The 21,361-nt window shown below is 37.6% G+C and overlaps 1 protein-coding gene across 8 annotated transcripts in view; it reads left to right on the top strand.

Annotated features, from left to right (window-relative positions):
• plekha1b (pleckstrin homology domain containing, family A (phosphoinositide binding specific) member 1b) overlaps nt 1-21,361 on the top strand; it is an 80,118-nt gene that overhangs the window by 35,710 nt on the left and 23,047 nt on the right. For all 8 annotated transcript variants that reach the window (XM_073027657.1, XM_073027662.1, XM_073027661.1 and 5 more), the window contains exons 5-7: nt 2,986-3,083; nt 8,923-9,057; nt 12,767-12,904. In XM_073027657.1, the coding sequence (XP_072883758.1) occupies nt 2,986-3,083; nt 8,923-9,057; nt 12,767-12,904 (371 nt within the window). The remainder of the gene's footprint in view (nt 1-2,985; nt 3,084-8,922; nt 9,058-12,766; nt 12,905-21,361) is intronic.

Raw genomic sequence — 21,361 nt, 5'->3', positions numbered from 1 at the left:
GCTTTAAACTAAAAAGTTTAGCACTTCATATGATTGACACAATGAAGGATTATTGAATTACAGTGGTGGAGAGTTATTCTTTGTGTTCGCATATCTTTAGGTTTGAATTGACTGCCACAATCCTGACATAGATGTACAACCTCATTGTGGAGGATGGGTTGGGTTTGCAATCTGGGAAGGGTCTCAGCCCAAAATGTCGACTGTGCTTCCTTCCATAGATGCATCCTGTCCAGCTGAGTTCCTCCTGTGTGTTGCTTGGAGTTTCAGCATCTGCATATTTTCTCTTGTTTGTGATTGACCTGCTGAGCATTTTTGGCATTGTCTATTTTTGTTTTAGGTTTTCAATATTTTGCTTCAGGTTTTAAACCATAATGTGTTGTTTAAATTAAATTTCAAGGTTAATCATTGATTTATAATTACAGCATTTAATGAGCCAGAGTAGTGTAAAAAGTAGTGGGGTGTCCTGTGGTGATGGTAGATCCTGTGATGGATTGGAGAGCTCTCAATATTAGGCTGGTTTTTTTATTGCTTCTAAATTCACAGGTGTACAAAGCAATTACAAATGGTTGAAGTAGAATTAACTAACATTAAATGTTATTAATTCAAAAAAATATTAATTCATCACAAAATATATAACATTAAATAATACATAAGGGGAAAGCACACCTTCTGCATCCATTCACCAGGTTCATTCAGCTTGACACTGCCATCCAAGTGATTGCCAGCAAAGTATATTTGTCTTTTCAGCTGGTATGGTTGAGCTTCCCCACAAAGGCACTGCAGAGTCAAGTTGTGGGGTTGAAGGTCAGAGGTTATTGATATTGGACCTCACAGTATATTTCTGACAGAAGTACTACAGTATTTTGGCTTTGCTCACTGACCTGCAGAGGGTAGTATCTGGGCCATTTTTTTATGTTTCCGCAGTGTACCCATTTATTTATCAGTGCATTATCTGATTAATAATAGATGTGGGCCGAGGTTTGGAGATCAAAACTGAATGATGTATGTAACTGTGGGAGCATTTGGGGCCAGCATGTGATTAAGCAGCAGGTGTGACAGGACGGGGTGCAAGTGAAAAAGATGAAAGCAACAGTCCTCATCAGATTAACAAAACTACTGTTGGGATTCAGGAGAGGTTTTGTGATTTCTGCAGATGCTTTGAATCAAAATCAGGTTTATTATCACCGACATGTGTTGTGACATTTAAGAAGTCAGTCAAGCTCCAGCATTTCTTGCAAATCATGTATGCATGCTTTCTTACAGTTATGTGAATGTATTTAATTAGTGGTATAAAAATGGCCAGCTCCTGATTTGGGCAAATTTAATTTCCACTTGTAGAGTTCTGTAACATTGCATTTCAGTAGAATGATAAAATAAACTGTTCCTGTGAAAATTGAGAATGGCCCAGCCAAGAAAAAATTGTTCTCTAGCTAACTACCAGTATTACAACTACCTTTGTAAATTGGGGGGGGCCATTTCATCAAGCACTCCTGCTTCATCTGCCATAAGTGGAACTTCCCAGTGGCCAAACATTTTAATTCTGATTCCCATTACTGTTCTGAAATGACAGTCCATGGGTTCGTCTTGTGCCAAGATGAGGACATCCTCCAGGTGGAAGTGCAACACTTAGTATTTTTCTGGGTAGCCTGCAACCTGATGGCATGACGATCAATATCACCTTCTGTTTAAAGGGAAAAAAACTCTTCTTTCTTTCTCTCTTCCTCACTATTACTTTCACCTCTTCTTACCTACCTATTACTTCCCACTGGGTCCCCCCCCTTTCCTTTTCTCTTGTTGGCAACTCTCTTCTTCTATCAGGTTCCTTCTTCTCTAGCCCTTGATCTTTTTCACGGACCTGGCTTCACCTATCACCTTCCAGCTCGTCTCCTCCCCCAACCCCCACCTTTTTATTCTTGCATCTCTTCCCCTTTCTTTCCAGTAAACATGGACTGTTTATTAATGTCATAGATACTGCCTGACCTGAGTTCCTCCAGTATTTTCTGAGTTTTGCACAGTATTACAAATTTTTAAAATTTTACTTTAGTCAAAACTTTCTCCCAGGAAAACGTTGCATGTTATTTGTTGTTACGGAATGACAAGGGAAGAATATTTCCAGTGCTGGTTCTGAGTTATTAACAGTTACTATAAATGAACTTGCCAATCATACCAATTGCAGATAGGTTATGAAAAAATATTTTGACATTGGTGACTTGCTATACACTTCTTGACGGATTATTGTGTAAGATTGAAAGTACCCAGCCGATAAGTAAACGTCTCTGCTAATGCATATGCCCACATAGTGAAATAGTTTTGTTCATTAAACTAGTTCATCTTATTTTTAATTTTTAAGTTCAGCATAGTGTTGAACTACAATGCAGTTGTATCTACTATAAGTGGATAACATCAAGTTTCAGATTCTTATTAACCCACAAAATCTTGAAATGTATTTTTGTTAAAGGTAAAATTCAGTAAAGTAATTTAAAGGGTTTTGTAAAGACGTAGTTGCTGCAGCATAGTGATTGCCTCTGAATTACGTGTATTTGTATTCAATGAGGATGATCGGGGATTTTGGCAGTAGTGTTCTCTCCCCTCCACGTTGCATTTAATGGATAATGTCTTTGTTGATAACTGTGTAGACCTGCATTGGAATATTACATACTTCATTTCATTGTGAGCTGCAAGGATAGCCTGTCTAATAAAGTTTCATAAAATTCTTTGTGCAATACACCCAGATTTCTCATTTGAGGCAGGAGAATTTTGGTGATTGAGTAAATGGAAGTGGCCCATATGGTAAACCTCCCCTTTGATTTCTATCAAAGACAATCTCATATTTATCAAAGTAAAAAATGTACTTTGCAACATTTATTTAAGCTCATTTTTGCAGTTAGATATTATGGCCCTAGTCCAAAAATGATCATATTTAAACAGTTAATGTTTGCACTACTTTATAAATGAGTAACGTTTTTACTTCCTGCATCTTAACAGTTATTAATGCAGGAATGAGAAAATACTTTCTGCAAGCCAATGATCAGCAAGATTTGGTTGAGTGGGTGAATATTCTGAACAAAGCCACCAAGATCACAGTAAGTAATGCTTACTTAAATATCTTTACAACACAGCACTATATGAGTTAAATATAAATGACACGTGTGGACTGTTGTTAAATTAGATATCTTGCTCTGTTTGGAATGTTATAATTTTACTATGTCTTATAGTTGATCCATTTACTCAGGCACATTTGCACTGGTGCTTCACATTTCCACAGTCCCAGGTTCAATACTGACTGTGAGTGCTGCATGTGTGGTGTTATCGTGTTTTCCTTTTGATCACACAGGTTTCCTCACTGTACTTCCATTTCCTGCCACTTGTCAAAAACTAGCTGGATGGTCGGTTAATTAGCTACTATAAATTGCCCCCAGCCTAGAATCGGTAGGGAATGGAGGATGCACAGGAGCTGTGGGCAGGTTGTGGTGAAGTAACTGAGGGGTATCCTAGAGGGGGAAACATTTAGTGAAAATAGATGCTTGGTCAGGATAAATGGGGTGGGTTCCCTATTTTATGACTGATTATGACAACTTTTGTGATTTGATGTTTCTTTTTCTCCAAGCCTATGTGCTAAACTAATTGCATCATAAATCTTGAAGTAAAGTTGCAGGAATGGCAGAATGGGACAAACGTTGCTCTTCAAAGATACCAATAATTGTTTGATTAGCATATGTAAGTAAAGGCAGGATTGACATAACAGATTAGATGGAGGAAACCAAAATAATGAACAGGAAGGTATATTTTCATTTGTTGGAATCAGCTTCTGATCTGCTGTATTTTCTTGTATTCATCTGTAATTTTGGCTGAACACCACAGTTGCATTTAAGAATCGTAATACAAGATTACCTGCGATTTAAAAGAGAATGCTCTGAATTTTATTAAGAGAATTGCAAGTCTCTTTCAGGATCCTTGCAGAAAATAACAATAATTTTGGGCTAGAGCAATCTGTCTTTAGATGTAAAAAAAATTAATTAAAATAATGTATGGAAATTGGTGGTGGCAAATTAAGTCTGTCGTCTTAATATAAAGTATGACGTAAGGACTCGAGACATTCTATAATCTTTGAAGAACAGAAAGCACAATCAATATGGAAGAACCTAACACTGTCAAGGATTAAAAGCACTTAAAATCATCGAATCATACAGTGTAGAAATGAACCATTTAACCTAGCATGTCTGTGCCAGCTACAATGCCTGTCTATGTAAATCCTATTTGCCTACTTAAGACTTGTATCCCTCTATTCTTATCTAAATACCCTTCCAAATTCCTTTGAAGCATTTTAACTGTATTTGGTTCTACCACCTCCTCCAACAGCTTGTTGCATCCTCTGTGTGGAAGAACTTGCACTTCAGCACTCAATTAAATGTTTCCCCTTCTTACTTTAAATCTGTACCCTCTTATTCTAGACTTCCCTTTCTTAAGGGATTTTTTTTCCCCTTTAGACTACTCTCTGGTTCTACTTTCCCTTTCAAGTGACAAAAGAGGGAAGATGTTGAATGTTCAGAGGGACTTGAATGTCATTGCACACAAACCACTGAAAGTTAACATGCAGGCTCTTCCAGGCTATGTTCTCTCCTCACTGCTGCCATCGGGAAGGAGGCACAGGTTCCTTAGGTCCCACACCCAGTTTCAGGAACAGTTACTACTCTTCAACAATCAGCCTCCTGAATCAGCATGGATGACTTCACCTTTCTCAACACTGCTAAGCTCACGTTGTAAATCTTATTTATTATTTATTATTGCTTTCAAATTTGTCACCTTTTGTCACCTTTTACACATTTGTTTGTCACTCCTTGTACGTGTGTAGATGGAGATGATAACCAGTACATCCACTGTCTCTTTTGAACTCCTTCAAAATTTTAAGATTTATGTCTCTATTTCCTGTGTTCTGAAAACTTTCCGGTCATCAGGCTTGCTGTTACTTTTAGCGACGTTAAATCTGTCCCTTTCATTTAATTTTTAAATTCTACTCTCATGTTAATTTTTCAGATGTAGATTTGTTTACTGACATAACTTTAAATATAATTTTCTAGTTTGACATGGCCAACCCATTCTTGCATCTTCATTGTATGCTTTATTCAGACTTAAAATCTTTAGTTCCAGGCTGAACTAATTTTCTATGGAATACTTTCATCTGATTACTGTTCCCTAAATTAATCATTAGTTAATCATTTCTGGTTACACAATACCTGCACTAAAAGAGCCCTCAGTTTTCAAGATTAATAATATTGAGAAACAATCTCTTACAACATGAATATGCCCTCCATACTATTATTGCTAATTTGGTTTACCAAGTCAACAAATGACTTAAAATTCTCTCTTTTATTTGTATAACTTTGTTTTATGCACATGTAACTTCTTGCTTTCCACTTTGGTTTACAGTGCTGCCACACGTTCTGAGACCTGTAGACAACTTCCATTTGTATTTTCAGCTATACACAAACTGGTTCTCTTTTTGTTAATGTTGTTAGCGATGTTCCATTCCTTCCACTACATTTTATCTTGGTGCGATTATTGGGATTTTCCTTGGGTTGCAGATCCAGAAAGTGGGAACTATGTTCTAGAATTTCTGGCATTATCCCCCTTCCTTTCCATCTTCTGAAGAAGGGAATCAGCCTGAAATATCAACCGTATATTCATTTCCATGAATGCTGCATGACCTGCTGAGTTCCTCCTAACATTTTGTGAGTGCACTTTGCATTTTCAGCATCTGCAGAATTTCTCGTACCCCAAAATTAGGATTTGGAATTGCCTAACATCAAGGCTATGATTCTTTTATCTTGTCAGGGTGCTAATTTCTAAGACTGGTAGATTTTGGGGCGCTAAGGGAATTGGGGGTTGTTGGAAGTGGGCAGGAACTGGCCTCCATACAGGGTCTGCCCTTATTGAATGGCTGGGACCCCTCATTTGTGTTTTTGATTCCTTTCTGGTCACTTAGATGTTAATTACATTACTAATCAGAGATTTAAGTTGAGCAAATAAGGATTTGGAAACACACCTTGAATAGTTTTGTGATGCACACTTTGGTTGAGTCTCTTAGAAAGCTTGCATCTTTGTCAATTTGCCAATGTTGTGCATGTTCAAACATTATTCCTTTATTACATTAAGTTCTTCTCTGAGCTCTTTGGTTAAATGTTATTTCCCCCTCCCCCACCCTCCCACACTATTGATCATGCTTCATCTGATGGCCATTTTCCCTGTAACCATGAATATTTCAACTTCAGCTACTATTGTTTTGCTTTCATAATGAAAAATTGTAGAATGAATAACAATTGCTATATTTAAGCAGCACTTAGGCATACTTAAATAGGCAAGACATAGAAGGATATAGTCCTAATACAGACAAAAAGGTTGTTATGTCTTCCTGATTTGGCTTGTTATTTTTTAATTACTAGATCTCACTGCTTACTTGTAAGTTCACAGCTGTTGTTGATTTTTTACTATCATGTTGTTAATCAATTAGCTTTCATCATCAAGTCACCCATTTTATATTATTTGTGCATTTCATTTAGTTGCTATCGGTTACAAACGTCCTGTTAGAAATCAAAGGAATTTTACTCAATATTTGAATCTACCTTTTTGTGAGAATGCAGAGAAGTACTGTCTTTTTACTGAGCTCCTTGCATACTGTAATGTGTTGGTGAACAATAAAACCACCTTCAAACTACAAATACACTGCGACTGGAGTTTATCTATCTGCCTAGCTTTAAAAAAAAACGGGGCAACTCTTGAGTGAGGGCAGAATAAAGGTCATCATGTTGCTGAAGAGGCTGGTTCTGTGCTGTATAACTCTGACTCTGTTTCTCTATTTACTTAGAAAAATAGTTCAGTATTGTCATAGAAATTGATTTGAACTTCAAGCTTTAAGATGATAATGTTGAAGTTTAACCTGTTTGCCTTGTTAATTTTAGAAAAGTGGCTTTTCTGCTAATTTTTGTGGGGGGAGGTGAAACTAATTTTGCTTGAACTCTGGAAACTTTTGGGCTTGCCTTTTGAATTCTGTCAGACAGCTATCTCCACTAAACTTGTCTGCAAATTTGCACCAACTGTACAAGAGTCTGACCGAGAAACTGAATGACTGACCAGGATTTCTTTTTCTGTGATCTTCCTCTAATTGAGTTCAGGGATTGCAGCTTAATGTAATGGTTTTTATTACAATCTTTAATATTGTTTGTTAAATTGCTGCATATCTTGTTCGTTCTGTCATTTTCCTTGAGTCCGAAAGAATTCAATTGAATTGCATTCCCTCATTCATCTTCTGGAGTATCATGTCTATATTGGTACAATTCCATTGATTGCAAGCAAGTTATTTTGTTCTGTCCTCTTATACCATGTTTTTCAAAGTACATCAGGTGACTGCTGTCAGAAGAACTGCACTTTAATCTCAAAGTTGGATGAGTATTATCTTTTTTTAAACCATTCTTTAAATTGGCCTCCATTCGCATCTCATTTCCTGTTTGTTCAAAATTAACAAAAGACTTCTTTATACTGCATGGCTACCAATGTTCCAACATCCATCATCCACTTGATTTGCCAGGGAAGGAAACCCGATTTTAGAAGCTTCTAACTAAGGATTACAACTGATGCCTAATAGATAGATAGATAGATACTTTATTCATCCCCATGGGGAAATTCAACTTTTTTCCCAATGTCCCATACACTTGTTGTAGCAAAACTATTGGCAATCCCAGTTTTTTCCTATATATTATTGAAGTTCAGTGAGCCATCCCTTGAAAATGCTCAATGGTGAAGGTACTGTGTCTATTATTAAGTATTTCAAAGTTTTGAATCAGTGATCAAGAAGCTCCGTTCTTACTCCAACTCACTGTCAGAGTGTACTGGGAGAATTATAGGCTGGCACATTCCCAGTCATCTGCTACCTTTGACCACCTTGGCAATAGAGGATGTGGGCTTTGCATGGGATGTCGATGTGGGCAACGTGGACTGAACATTTGGATAAAATTGAGAAGCAAGTATTTAATTTTGGGGGAAAATAACTAAAACAGGGGAAAAAAACCCCGAAGTTACTCTGCAGAAGTCGTTATGTGGGGGGAAAATGGAAGTTAGGCAACTTAAGGTCTTCTCTGAGGAAAGTCAGATCCTTAGTTTTTTTTTTAGTTACCATTTTCCTCCATAGATGACCACTGTTCAGGAATCTGCCCATGTTCCAGGAATGACTAGCATAAGTAGTGGTGCTCCATTGATTTGAATGTAATTCCCGACAGGGATTGAAGAATTGTGTTTTGTGTCTGTTTATTTACTTGTTATATTTTCGACTAATTTTTAGTTCAATAAATATTTTTTCTGATATAAAAATATATTAAACAATTTTTGAATGTCCATAATGATAGACATTCTGTAAAGTGTCAATAAGCTATCAGTATGGGAAGGGTTCAGTAATACCTTGAGGTCTTTTACACCTTCTGGATTGCTCCTGTTGAACAACTGTGGCAGCATAGGCAAGGGCCCAATCTGTTCCGCTGTTTCTTAATCTGCTTGGTTATTTTGTTCTGTATTTTTTATGCAATTGTGAAAAAAATTGTATTTCAGTGCCACATAAGGATTTGAATTTTTCTTTGAATCTGGCAGTTATAAAATCGCTAAGAATTGCATTGTCATCTAAAATTACACAGGAAAATGTTGTGAAATTGAAATGAACTGCATACTTTTTAAGGTTCACTGTTTACCATTGCCTCCTTTATGTTATATACAACAGTCTAACATTTACTGTTATTGTTCTATGAATGTTTAATCAAAAACATTTATAATAACATGATTAACCTTAGATAATCCTTTTTCAAGCACCTTCTAAATATGGGTAGAATTGTGAATGCACACATTTTTAATTGCATTGCTATTTGTATTTTTTTAACGTAGGTGCCAAAACCATCAGATGTTCAGTTGAACACGGATAACCAGAATTGTCTCGTGGAGGGGCCATGTGGACGGAAGCCTGGACCATACAAAACCGAAATTATTGGTGGTGTTCCTATTATTACACAGACTAGCCAGGTGAAATGCAGAGTTAATGTCTCGCAAATACTAGCAAAATTTATTTATATTTTAATCCTCACCTAATCACAGGACTATTTACAATGAACTATTAACCTGTATTACTTTGGACATTGGTAGGAAACTGGAGCACCCAGCAGCCCAAGTGGTCATGGGGAGAATGTACATACTCCTTACAGATTGCGTCAGAATTGAACTTAAAGCTCTGACGCTCTGAGCTGTTTGTTTTTCTTTTGCGTGTCGCACCAGACAGTCAGCCATTCTTGTCTGGCGTGTGGTGTCAGGATTGATCTCCTTTCAGATTAACTGGGTCATGATAAGAACGCTCCTGACTCGACCCTTGTTTTTTTTTTACGAGGTCGAGTGGCTAGCTCGATGCTCAACCCAGCACGGATGGAAAGCGTGCTCGGGGGTGGCCCGTCTTGGATTCGAACTCAGGAGCCTTCACTTTGAAGTCCGGCGCTGATACCATTGCACCGCCAGCTGGCCGCTCTGAGCTGTAATAGCATTACATTGTTCTGCTACTGTAGCGCCCCAGTTTAATGCTGTTAAAGGAATGTATGTTGGTGAAATAAAGTTCAGTCTTTTAGCTGACAACAGTGCTTTCATGAAATGGATGGAAATCAATAGATTTTTGAAATAGTTAAACATTGTTGTGCAAATGAAACTTCTAGTAATTTTAATCTGGCTTGACTGGTTGTAAGTTACATCACAGCACAAAACTTATAACTTCAGTAGTCCTTTGACACACATGATGTTGAAGATGCAAATATAACACTTGTTGGAAAAAGGGAGAAAAGTTTATTGTCTGACTGACGTTGTGCCAGATTATTGAGCAGATTTCTTTTCAATGACCTTTGTTTTCTATCATCTGATTTTGAACCCTTATAGATTCCATGGGGCAATCATACAATGTCCAGCTGGCTAATTCCTTCACAAGATACTGATCAAGAATCCTTAAACTGTTTTCAATTGTCAAATGGGTTTCATGTTTTCAAAGTAATTCACGTAATGTTTGACTTGTAGCTATGTTTAGCAGCTACCTAAAATTATTTGGCTAATTTATCATGCAATGAATCTGGGATGTCTGGACTTTGAGACTGAAGAAAATGTCCTGTTTCACTTGCTGGCAATTCAATTTTTATTTCGGTTTTAAGTTCTCAAAAGTAAAGTCTAGGTTTTAAAAATAAAATCCATGTTCTTTACAAACAAGAAAAAAAACTGTAGATGCTGTAAATCCAAGCAATACACAAAATGCGGGAGGAACCCAGCAGGCCAGGCTGCATCTACGGAAAAAAAAGTACAGTCGATGTTTGGAGCCGTAACATTGACTGTTCTTTTTTTCTCCCATAGATGCTGCCTGGCTTGCTGAGTTCCTCCAGCATTTTGTGTGTGTTGCACCATGTTCTTTAGTTAGGAATGCATTTGTCTTAAATTAGCTAATCTCCCACCAGGCTTTTGATAAATTAATTCTTCTGAAAGTAGTTGGCATCCTAAAAATAAGTAGACTGTTCTTAATGTGGCTACTACTAGGAACACCACATTTATTGATCATTCCATGTTATTTTGAGTTTTGCAATCCACTTTGTTAGGTAATTTTCCAATTCATTCTTGATCATAGACCCATTTTGAGTTGTGAAGACCTAATTAGAGGGGAAAAATGCTGTAAAATAGGCTCCTGAAGTGAACATCATTGAGTGCAAATTGGAGAGCTTTTTTTGTTTTTACAGTCGCATTCATGTAGTTCAACATTGCAGGTTTCAACATTGTTACTTCAGATGTTGTGGTCTAAAAGATAGCTGAAAATAGATCACTGGATTGGTTGAGTGACACATTTCCTCTGATTAGCTCTTGGATGAGCTAAACTTGGCAGATAAGGTTATTTTGTTCAATCATAAGGATGCAGAAGCAAAAACAGACAATTTAATCTCTTAGTCAAGACCAATTTGCCATCAAAGTTCATGAACACTGCTTTTACTCCATGTACTTCATAATATCCTGTAACAAAATTGAAGCTCAAATTTTAAAATGACAATTGTCAGTCATACAATAGTGTTTCAACAGAGTTTCTTAATTTCACTTATGAAAAGGCTGGTGCTAATTAAATCTTGCTTCCTTGCCCTGGATTTCCTTACCAGTAGAAATAGTTGCCATTTATCCTGTCAGTCTCCCATTTATCTTTAAATATTTTATTAAATCAGTGCTTAATTCTAAATTCTGTGATCATGTTTCTTCTTTCGTGCTTTTGCAGTCCTTGGAGATCGGGTATCATACTGGTAAATATATACGGTAGTTTGCTTTCAAGAATGGTTTGTCCTTCCTGATGTGTAATGACTGCTCCAATTGAACATAAAATTGTGAAGTGTTATTTTACCAGCTATCAAATAGAGAGTTGAGAGAAGTTTTTCTTAACTATTTCTGTTAATAAGTGAATCAGATCTTAAGATGAAGACCAAGAATTAATAATTCAGGAGAAATGGATTTAATTTCTTTATTCTCTTCCCAATAGATTAAAAGCTTCACAAAAGTTGTTGCCAATAATTTGGGGCTTCCAAGGCACCCTGAGATTGTGTAATATGTATATTGGATGTGGTCTTGTTTTTGGCTCTCAAAATGAAACTCACTACTAAAGGAGATAGAAATCAGCTTCACCTGTTATGTTGGAAGTTGCAAGCAACCAGTAACATAATAAACTTAACTGTGTTTGGAGATCCAGCCGACAGTTTGATTCGGTGAAGTGCCTGGCCTCTCGTCAATCTAACAAAACATTTGTGACCAAGCATTGGAAAACCATTTATGGGTCACCAGAAAATGAGTTAAATGCTCTTAAAATTGGATGTATGATAGGTGATTGTGGTTCACAAGCTTTCTGGGACTGTGCCAATTTGCTTGATCAAAATTACTAGTTGATGTTGTAGGATTTTAAGTACAAAATGTTTGCATAATGAAAATCATTCACGTTTACCACGGTAACATATGTAAATTTCTCTGGATGTTGAAATAGCAAATGCAGCTGGATTTGAATTTCCCATTTAGAATACTGCAATTAGGCCAACTATAGTTTCAGATTTAGTTTTCCTTTAATTTATCTCATTTGTGGAGATTATTATTGAATCAAAGGCATTTATTTTGCTTTATTATAATCAAAATTGTTCCCGCTCATAGTTAAGAGGCTAACCAATGAAACTAAAAATATAAATTTTTTGAAATGCTTCCAGCCTTATATTAGCATCATGGTAAGTCTAGATGTGTTACTTTTTCCAATGTGTAATCTGGAAGGATAATTTCGAATATTAACCAATTTAAATATTGACAGTAAAACTTCAATTATCTGCTATGCAATTGTTCAGTAATCCCAATATTTGGCAATGGCTTTAGGGGGATAAAAAAACAAACAAATAAATACAAAATTGCTGGACCCTAAATCTCTCATGCCATTTAAAACTTGCTGAGGTCACTGGAAAATTTATTATGCTCTTTTAAGCAAGTGTTTTAAAAGCGTGGAGTAATAAGTGAAAAAACATCCAGCTGTTTAGAGAATCTGCCACCACAGAAGTTGTGCTGGATTATATCAGTGCTTTACTATATTATTCTATGAACGCTTTGAATTTATTGTGCATTCTAGTTAATTTAACAAGTTATTTTAATATTTAGTTCTCTATTTAGTTCCAATATTTTTGGCTTTGATAGTTTAATATTTATTTAACAGGATGGAATGGAATTTCTCGAAGGAATTGACAAAAGTAATTTGAAGCGTTCCCAAAGTCAGCTAACGTATTTTATTGGTAAACCTACACCTGATCAAGCAGTCATTAAAAGTGGTTACTGCGTTAAACAAGGAGCAGTGGTGAGTAACCAAAGCCTCTGAAAATATCTTTGCTTCAAAATGTATTTACACTTGCATACACTTTTATAGTTGTTGACTATTTACCTTTCACTAATGTTCAGAACTTTTAAAGAGGGTAAAAATTTTAATTCGTTGAGCAGGTATAAGGGGCTAATTGGTCAATTTTTTCCCTCCTTTTTCTTGTAACATGTCTAATTGAGATTCTGATTTGCTCTTGGTACTTATTTTTATCCAATCAGCTTGTCCTGTATCCATCAAGCATAGTGTTGGTTATTGTGTTGGTCTCTTGCAGCAGAAGACCAAGATTTTAATAGTCATGTCTTAGATTTAAGTTTGATTGCATTCCCTTCTTGCTGAGTTTGTTCCTTAAGAATTTAATTGCCCAAAACTGTTTACTTTTCAACAATGGACATTACTCTTCAAAATTGGTCATAATAAGAACAAATGAAGAAAGCTTGTAATAGATCTTTAATACCATACCAAAGCTTTCTTCCATGCCATCTGATAGAGCATGAAGGTTCTATTCCAATACAGTTCTTCACTTTCACTTAGATTTTACTTTTATCATTTGGAACTTCTTTTGGAAGTGCATTTCTTTCTGACTGCATATTTGGTGATGCAATTAAATGTGATGCAAGTAGCAAGTTGTGCACAAGTTGTACTTGGGCAAAAATGCATTAAAAGAAGAGGTGTTTAGGTTGACCAAGAATAAGATTAAAATATATATTTCAAAATAGATTTGGGTGAAGAATTAATAGCTGACGGCAAACTTGATACCTGTGCATCTGACCTGTCTTTTGTTCAACAAGAGACTGGAGTAAAAGAAGCAAAGAGTAACGGTTGCAAAGGATTTAATGGTGGTTTGAAGAGTGACAAGTCCAGGAAGAAACTTAAGTACAAATCAGGAACTTTACATCTGACTCATTATTGGATCAGAAGAAAAAGTGGGTCTTCCTATAGAGCATTAGTGAAGGACGAATGGAGGAGTTTCAAGCTATGGCTGCAGAATTTAAGATGAATTAAATTGTGCAAAGTATGAAGAATAAGAAAATGTTCAGAAGAGCATTGAAATAGTCAACAACTTAATGAGCATGAAGAACATCTGAAGTGTGGATAAAAGCTGGTTCTAAATTAGCATGCTGAGAAACTAATCAGGAAGTAGGCTATTTTCCATTAACTATTACGTAATGGATCTCTGGTAGCTGGGGTGCAACGGTGATAGAACAGCAAGCAGTAGTATTCGATTGAATCAAAGAAAGGTTTGCAACTTTACCAGAAAGAATTGTAAGCTTGAGGACTGCTGAAATTTGACATGTCAGCAAAGGGCGATGAAGAAAGGGCAGAGGGAAGGGGAATATGTGAGAAATGTCAGAAACACCAAGACTGTTGGACTAAAACTCATGTCAAAGGAAAAGATCAGCTGATGTTGATGCATCTGTTATGAACTGGAGCAGAGGTGCAGAAAACCTCCCTACTAAAACTGCCTGCACCATACATTGGGGTGCTCTCTTCAGTTACCTGATGAGGTAACTGTAGCCTTCATGGATATTTGAGGGCAAAACACTGCATTGGTTGGAGTCAAATGTTTACCAAAGGAAGATAAATGTGGTTTTTTGAGATTAGTCAACTCAGTCCCAAGAGTTGAGTATAGCAGTTCCTCAGAGCTGTGTCCTTGGCCCAGCCACCTGCTGTTGAGTCATCGTTGACCATCAATTCAAATGTAGCAGCGGACCGGGCAAATGGGTAGTTCTATTATGAAATTTAAAATAAAATGTCAAAATTAAGAGCTGTAGCACAGGATAGTGGAGCGAGGAATGGAATTCAAAACATTACTGGAAAAAGCAAAAAATATAAGTAAAATTGTGCAGAAAATGATTTGAGTTATTAAAAATCAAAGTCTATGGATTGAGTGCTGGTAAATGGAATTGGTTAAAAAAAGAATGTGTAGTTGATGGGTGGCGTGGATATTGTTGCTAAGGGTGCCTGTTTCTGTGCACTGTGAATTTACATTTAAGCATGTTTTTTTCAGAATGCTTTGCAGAAATTTATCCTAATTTGAAAAAGATGAGAAAGACAAACTAACTGTGGTTAACAAAAATATTTTTTTTTAAATTAAATAAGCATACAAAGTGTCATAAGCTAGTGGTGGTCAAAAGCTGGGAATTTTCAGCAGAGAGATTGATTTTGAGAGGAATCTGTCAAGTAATATCAAAACAAAAAAGAAAAGTATAGCTAGGGTAGGTGTGCGATCCTGCGAGGGTAGGACTGGGAAGTAATAGCAGGAGATGAACAGCTAGCAGATTATTTAAACCAGTACTCTGTACTGCTGTTTTTCAGTCTTCACAGTGCAGGACTCTGCAAATATCCCACAGATAACAGATGAATTGGTTTCAAATGGTGTAGAAAAACTTGTAACCGTACCACAAGGAGGGAAAGACTAATGCAGTGGATTCTGGTTAATCACAGCAGCCGCTTATTTGGGACAAAACTTAAAGAAAAAAAACTAAATTAAGAAAGTGGCTGGGATCGTTTTTGTTTATTTGGGACATGATGAAGCTGAACAGGAACAGAAGACTGCTGCAGGGCAGTTTCTAACTGGCATCAGTGACGTGTACTTGCACGACCATTAGATACTACACCGTGCTCAGAGCAAAGAGTTTTTAAATAGTATCAGTTACATAGAAACATAGAAAATAGGTGCAGGAGTAGGCCATTCGGCCCTTCGAGCCTGCACCGCCATTCAGTATGATCATGGCTGATCATCCAACTCAGAACCCTGTACCTGCTTTCTCTCCATACCCCCTGATCCCTTTAGCCACAAGGGCCATATCTAACTTCCTCTTAAATATAGCCAATGAACTGGCCTCATCTGTTTCCTGTGGCAGAGAATTCCACAGATTCACCACTCTGTGTGAAGAAGTTTTTCCTCATCTTGGTCCTAAAAGGCTTCCCCCTTTATCCTTAAACTGTGACCCCTCGTTCTGGACTTCCCCAACATCGGAAACAATCTTCCTGCATCTAGCCTGTCCAATCCCTTTAGAATTTTATATGTTTCAATAAGATCCCCCCTCAGTCTTCTAAATTCCAGAGAGTATAAGCCTAGTCGATCCAGTCTTTCTTCATATGAAAGTCCTGCCATCCCAGGAATCAATCTGGTGAACTTTCTTTGTACTCCCTCTATGGCAAGAATGTCTTTCCTCAGATTAGGGAAAACTGCACACAATATGCAAGGTGCAGTCTCACCAAGGCCTTGTACAACTGCAGTAGAACCTCCTTGGTCCTGTACTCACATCCTTTTGCTATGAATGCCATTACGTGTGTTTGTGTTCAAAAAGAAGTGATTTTTGTCACTAATAGTTGGTGAGTAATAAATAGGAAGGCAATTTGGAACTGTTCTTCTCACTGCATTTCAAGCATTCAGACTTGGAGATGCTAGAAATGACTGGGAGTGAAAATAAAACTATTTCACTATTTCAAGTTAGGAATTAAGGTCAGAATTTGAAGGTATCAACTTGAGTGCTACAATGAAAATGAAGGTTTGGAGGATGCATTCAGTGAAGGCAGTCCATCATCTACACTATATACACCTATCCTCGTTATATGTGGGGGATACATTCATAGAACATAGAATAGTGCAGCACATTACAGGCCCTTCAGCCCACAATGTTGTCACGACCCTCAAACGCTGCCTCCCATGTAACCCCCCACCTTAAATTCCTCCATATACTTGTCTAGTAGTCTCTTAAATTTCACTAGTGTATCTGCCTCCACCACTGACTCAGGCAGTGCATTCCACGCACCAACCACTCTCTGAGTGAAAGACCTTCCTCTAATATCCCCCTTGAACTTCCCTCCCCTTCCCTTAAAGCCATGACCTCTTGTACTGAGCAGTGGTGCCCTGGGGAAGAGGCGCTGGCTGTCCACTCTGTCTATTCCTCTTAGTCCTCGCAGTTGGCGCAGGAAATCGCATAATGTGAATAATTGTTTAAATGGAGTAATTAGGGATGCTTTCCAAAGGGCTTCCTAAATAAGTTTTATCTATAATTTATTCACATTTTCATTCTAATATGACACAAAAGCAGTACCACAAGGCAACATTTGTATTATATTTCATCAATTTAAGTTAATATTCAATGTAATAAATCATAGAAAGTTAACATATTAGGGTGTACAGTACTTACCAACAGTGAGCGGCAGGTGTGTTTGCTCCGGGAGATGACTGGTTGTTGTGGTGTCGGGCAGCTTTACGTGGATAAGGTGGATGGTTGTGGTCGTCAGGATCATATCAAGCACAGCAAGGGGTGAAGGAAGACTCTCAGAATTCTTAGAACTGCCGGCAGCAGGAGATGACACCGGTTTGAAGAAAGTGGTAAGGGTTGTTTGCTTGGCAGCTTCTTGTTTTTCAGCATAAATTTGCTTGTAGTGAAGAAGGGTTGATGGCAGGGAACGACTGAATTGCTGACTCCGTTCTAAACTTGCGTCCGTGTCCATCGCCATTTGTGCCAAGTGTTCCGACTTCCACCATTCCCTCACTGTTAGTAAACTCCTAGGATTTTCAAAATTGTCTGTTGCTTGCAGCATCTGAGAGAGAGTTTGACGTAAAAAAAAGCCTTGAATGTGGATCACACCTTGGTCGAGTGGTTGAATAGGCGATGTTGTGTTAGGCAGCAGGAAATGCACTGATGCACTGTTATGTTAGGATGAATGCTGTCCAAATGTTTAGGGTGGGCTGGCACATTGTCAAGCAACAAAAGAACTTTAAAGGCAAGATTTTGTTCCCGGCAGTAGTGTCCCAAAGCTGTGTTACTTCACCTGATGCCACGCTGTTTGTAATTTCCAACTTTTTTTCCAAGTGTTAAAGCAGTTGTCTGCCGCTCGGCTGATGACCCAGGACATGACATCAGATGCTTAGGAGCCATAGTTAAGTATTTCAAGCACAAAGTCACTGCACTGTAGGTAAAGCCAGCAAAAGTTTAAGAGCGCAAGATCGCACATCCACACCTTGCCAAAACCAATGCGAGACTGGCGGGGGTGAGATTGTGAGGCACATGCACCTGACTTGTATTGGCGGGAAAGCGGTGCTTCTCATCCCAATAGTGAGACTGTAAGGTGTGTGCACGTGACTTGTATTGGCAGGAAACTGCTCCTCGCATAACTGTGAGTTTTGGACGCACATGAGATGTTGGTAGAAATAGGTTCCTTGCATAACTGTGAATCAACATTGTCTGAAGATGCATATAACGAGGATAGGGTGTATATGCACTGATCTTTGTTCATTTACAGTGATGGATTCCTCCAACAACTATTAGGAACTAATAATGTTGTATTATTGATAAGTATTACAATCTGTTCTATATTTTATTGAAATACTTAATTTGTTAGTTTGTGTTTGTTTATACTTTTTTAACTATACCCACGGAATTTTGGCTAATTGGGGTACTATTTAATTGGGCCAAGATGTACTAGTCCTGCTGTGTCCCAATTAACAAGAATCCAAACTTCTACATAAAGACAAGTCTTTAAGGGAAGTGGTTGCAGGGATGTTAGTCATTGATTGAAGTTCTGGGAGAGTACAGCAGTTTTGGAAAGGTATAAATATGGCTCCCTTGTTCAAGAAGAGAGGACAACAAGAGGTGGAAACTACAGACCAGATACCTTAACATCTGTTGTTGGCAAAATGCTGGTATATAGCCTGTCATTTATACAACCTTGATGCTATGCAATTTTAATAATTGTATTGTATTATTGTATCTATTGTAAACTCCAATTTCTTTGTAAAAAAGGCCAACCCAAGTCAACAAAGTTTTATAAATGGAAAATCATGTTGGCAATTTTTTCTGTAGTTCTTGGAGGATATAGCAAACAGTATTAATGGAAAGAAACATGTAGCATATTTCAGTTTCCAGAAGGCATCTGATAAGCTACTAAATTAAAAAGCTGGCATACAAGTCTTCACGGTATTAGAAGTGCATTGACATGAATTAATGGCAAGTTGTCACCTAGAATACTGAGTTGGATTAAATGGGTCTGTTTTCAGGTTGGAGCAGTCTACCTAGTGGACTACTCTGAGAATCGGTTCTTCACTTTGAGTTAGTTATTACGTATATTAATGACTTGCAGAAGGGGTAATGTGTAATGCAGTGATCCCCAATGGGGGCAATACTATCTGCCCCCTCCCAAGGTGGGAGTTATGTGTCCTAAGGGGGCATTAGGGTAAATAGAAGTTATCGGGGAGCATTCAAGATTCTTTTGGGGGGGGGGGGTGCAAGCGGCACCCTAACTTGAGGCAAGAGACCTGACCAACCGTGTCAACTCGCTGCCATCGTCAACGTCCAATAGACATTCTCAGTTTGTGTTAGTTTTTATTTTGATTTAGCCCTGTTAATGATGGATAAGTAAGTAGGGTGCCATCTGATTTGAAGGCAGTGAAGCCTTGAATTTTATTCCTGCTAAGAAAAAGAAACTACAGAAAGTATGTCTATACAATGTTATTACATACCTAGAGTATGGATTTATTCCATTCCCGTCAGATTAGCGATACCCCATGTCTTATTTGTAATACAGTACTGTCTAATGAAGCCATGAAACCATCAAGATTGCAGGAACACTTCCATAAAAGACACACTGGAAAGGCTGCTTATGGTATTACTCAGTTCCAGAAGATGAAAGATACATTTGAAAAGGGTTGCATACTTGAGTCATTTGCCATGAAAGCTAAAAATGATCTTGATAGTGGTCTCATTGCTTCTAATAACATTTCCAAAATGATAGCAAAGTGTGGAAAATCTCATACAGTTGGTGAAAGATTAATAATACCTGCTGTATCGGAAGTGCTTGCCGCTGTTCTCAAAATGTATACCAGTTATTTTTAAATTAGTTCCTCTGAGTAATAACTGTAGCTCATCGTATTGACAAAATGGGTGAAGACATTGAGTATCAACTATGCACTGGGCTGTGAAAAACAGAATTTGGGATACAATTGGATGAGTCAACTGTGCAAGACAACAAGGCAATGCTGATGGCATATGTACGGTTTATCAAAAATGGAAAAGTTTATGAAGAAATTCTCTTTTGTAAATAGTTAAAAACAAGTATCAATGGAGAATCAATCTATGATGAGTTCAAAATGTATTTTGAGAATAAAAGTATTCCAATTAGGAACATGATTTCTTGTGCAAAAGATGGAGCACCATATATGACTGGTTGCCATGCTGATTTAGTGGGATTTATGAAAAAAGAAATTCCAAGTCTGTTTGCAATCCTTTGTGTAATTCATCGTTAACATCTCATGGCCAAAAACCTTAATCGGCGACATTTCCAAGCATGACTCTTGTAATATCTGCTATCAACAAAATTAAAGCTCATCCATTAAATAGCAGAATATTTTGCCAGTTATGCCAAGACTACGATCAAAAGGTTGAATGCTTGCTTCACACTGAAGTGTGTTGGCTGTCAAAAGGCTGGTGCTTAAAACATTTCTTTGTACAAAAATTCAACCAGTGTTAAGATGATCAAAGTCAGCAAGAGCTTGGGAAACAAGATTGAACTTCTACACAGAGATGTGGCATACCTAGCTGATCTGTATGACAAAATGAACATTCTAAATATGAAAATGCAGGGTGAAAATTTCAACTTAACCCAGGCAAAGTACAGTACTGTGCAAAAATCTTTTTGTACTGTGTGGAGTGGAGAACGAGTTTGGAAAGCTGGCAGGAGCAAAGCTTGTTAGGAGTGGTGAGGGTGAAGCGCTGCAGGGAGGGGTATGGTCAGGTAGCAGAGGAGTGCCAGGGTGGTGGGAGGCAGGTGTGGGTAGCACGGTTGCAGACGCCCAGCCTTGAGACACCAGGTAAGGTCATTTGATTCCAAACAATTGGTTTATTGGTCATTACAGAATGTCCCTCCGGTGCTTCCTGCACCCTTCCCTCTCCATTTCCCTTTTCCCAATCATGATTCCCCTTCCCACTCTGTCTTCAATTGAGACTCATATCAGAGTCAAGTTTATCATCGCTCATGTCATGGAATTTTTTTGGGTGCAGCAGTGCAGTGCAATACACAGAATTACTACTGTATTGTGCATAAGTCTTAAGGCATTTTAGCTATATATATGCACCTCAGATTTTTGTACTGTACAATAGATGTTCTGGTGAAAGAATCAAAAAGCAGACTGGGAGAGAACAGAGTACAAAGAAATCCCAATATTTTTGTTCATGAAGCAAAATTTATTGTGCAGGTGAAGTAGTTAAAAGGGAAATAGCATAATGGCCTTTCTTACAAAGGAATTGGAGTTCAGAAATGGGGAAGTATTGCTAAAGTTCACAGGTTGTCAATGAAGCTGCATCTGGAATCTTTTGCACACTTTTAGTCCCCTTGTTTAAGAGGGAAAGAAAAGGAGGGAAATTTAAGGATTGCATGAATGACTAAAAAATTTGCTTTCTGAAATGTCTAAGACTGATAGGA

This window comes from Hemitrygon akajei, chromosome 23 (genome assembly GCF_048418815.1).
Source record: "Hemitrygon akajei chromosome 23, sHemAka1.3, whole genome shotgun sequence".
NCBI classification, from domain to species: Eukaryota; Metazoa; Chordata; class Chondrichthyes; order Myliobatiformes; family Dasyatidae; genus Hemitrygon; species Hemitrygon akajei.
The sequence above is the reverse complement of the archived record's forward strand: the minus strand, read 5'-3'. Positions and strand labels throughout refer to the sequence as shown.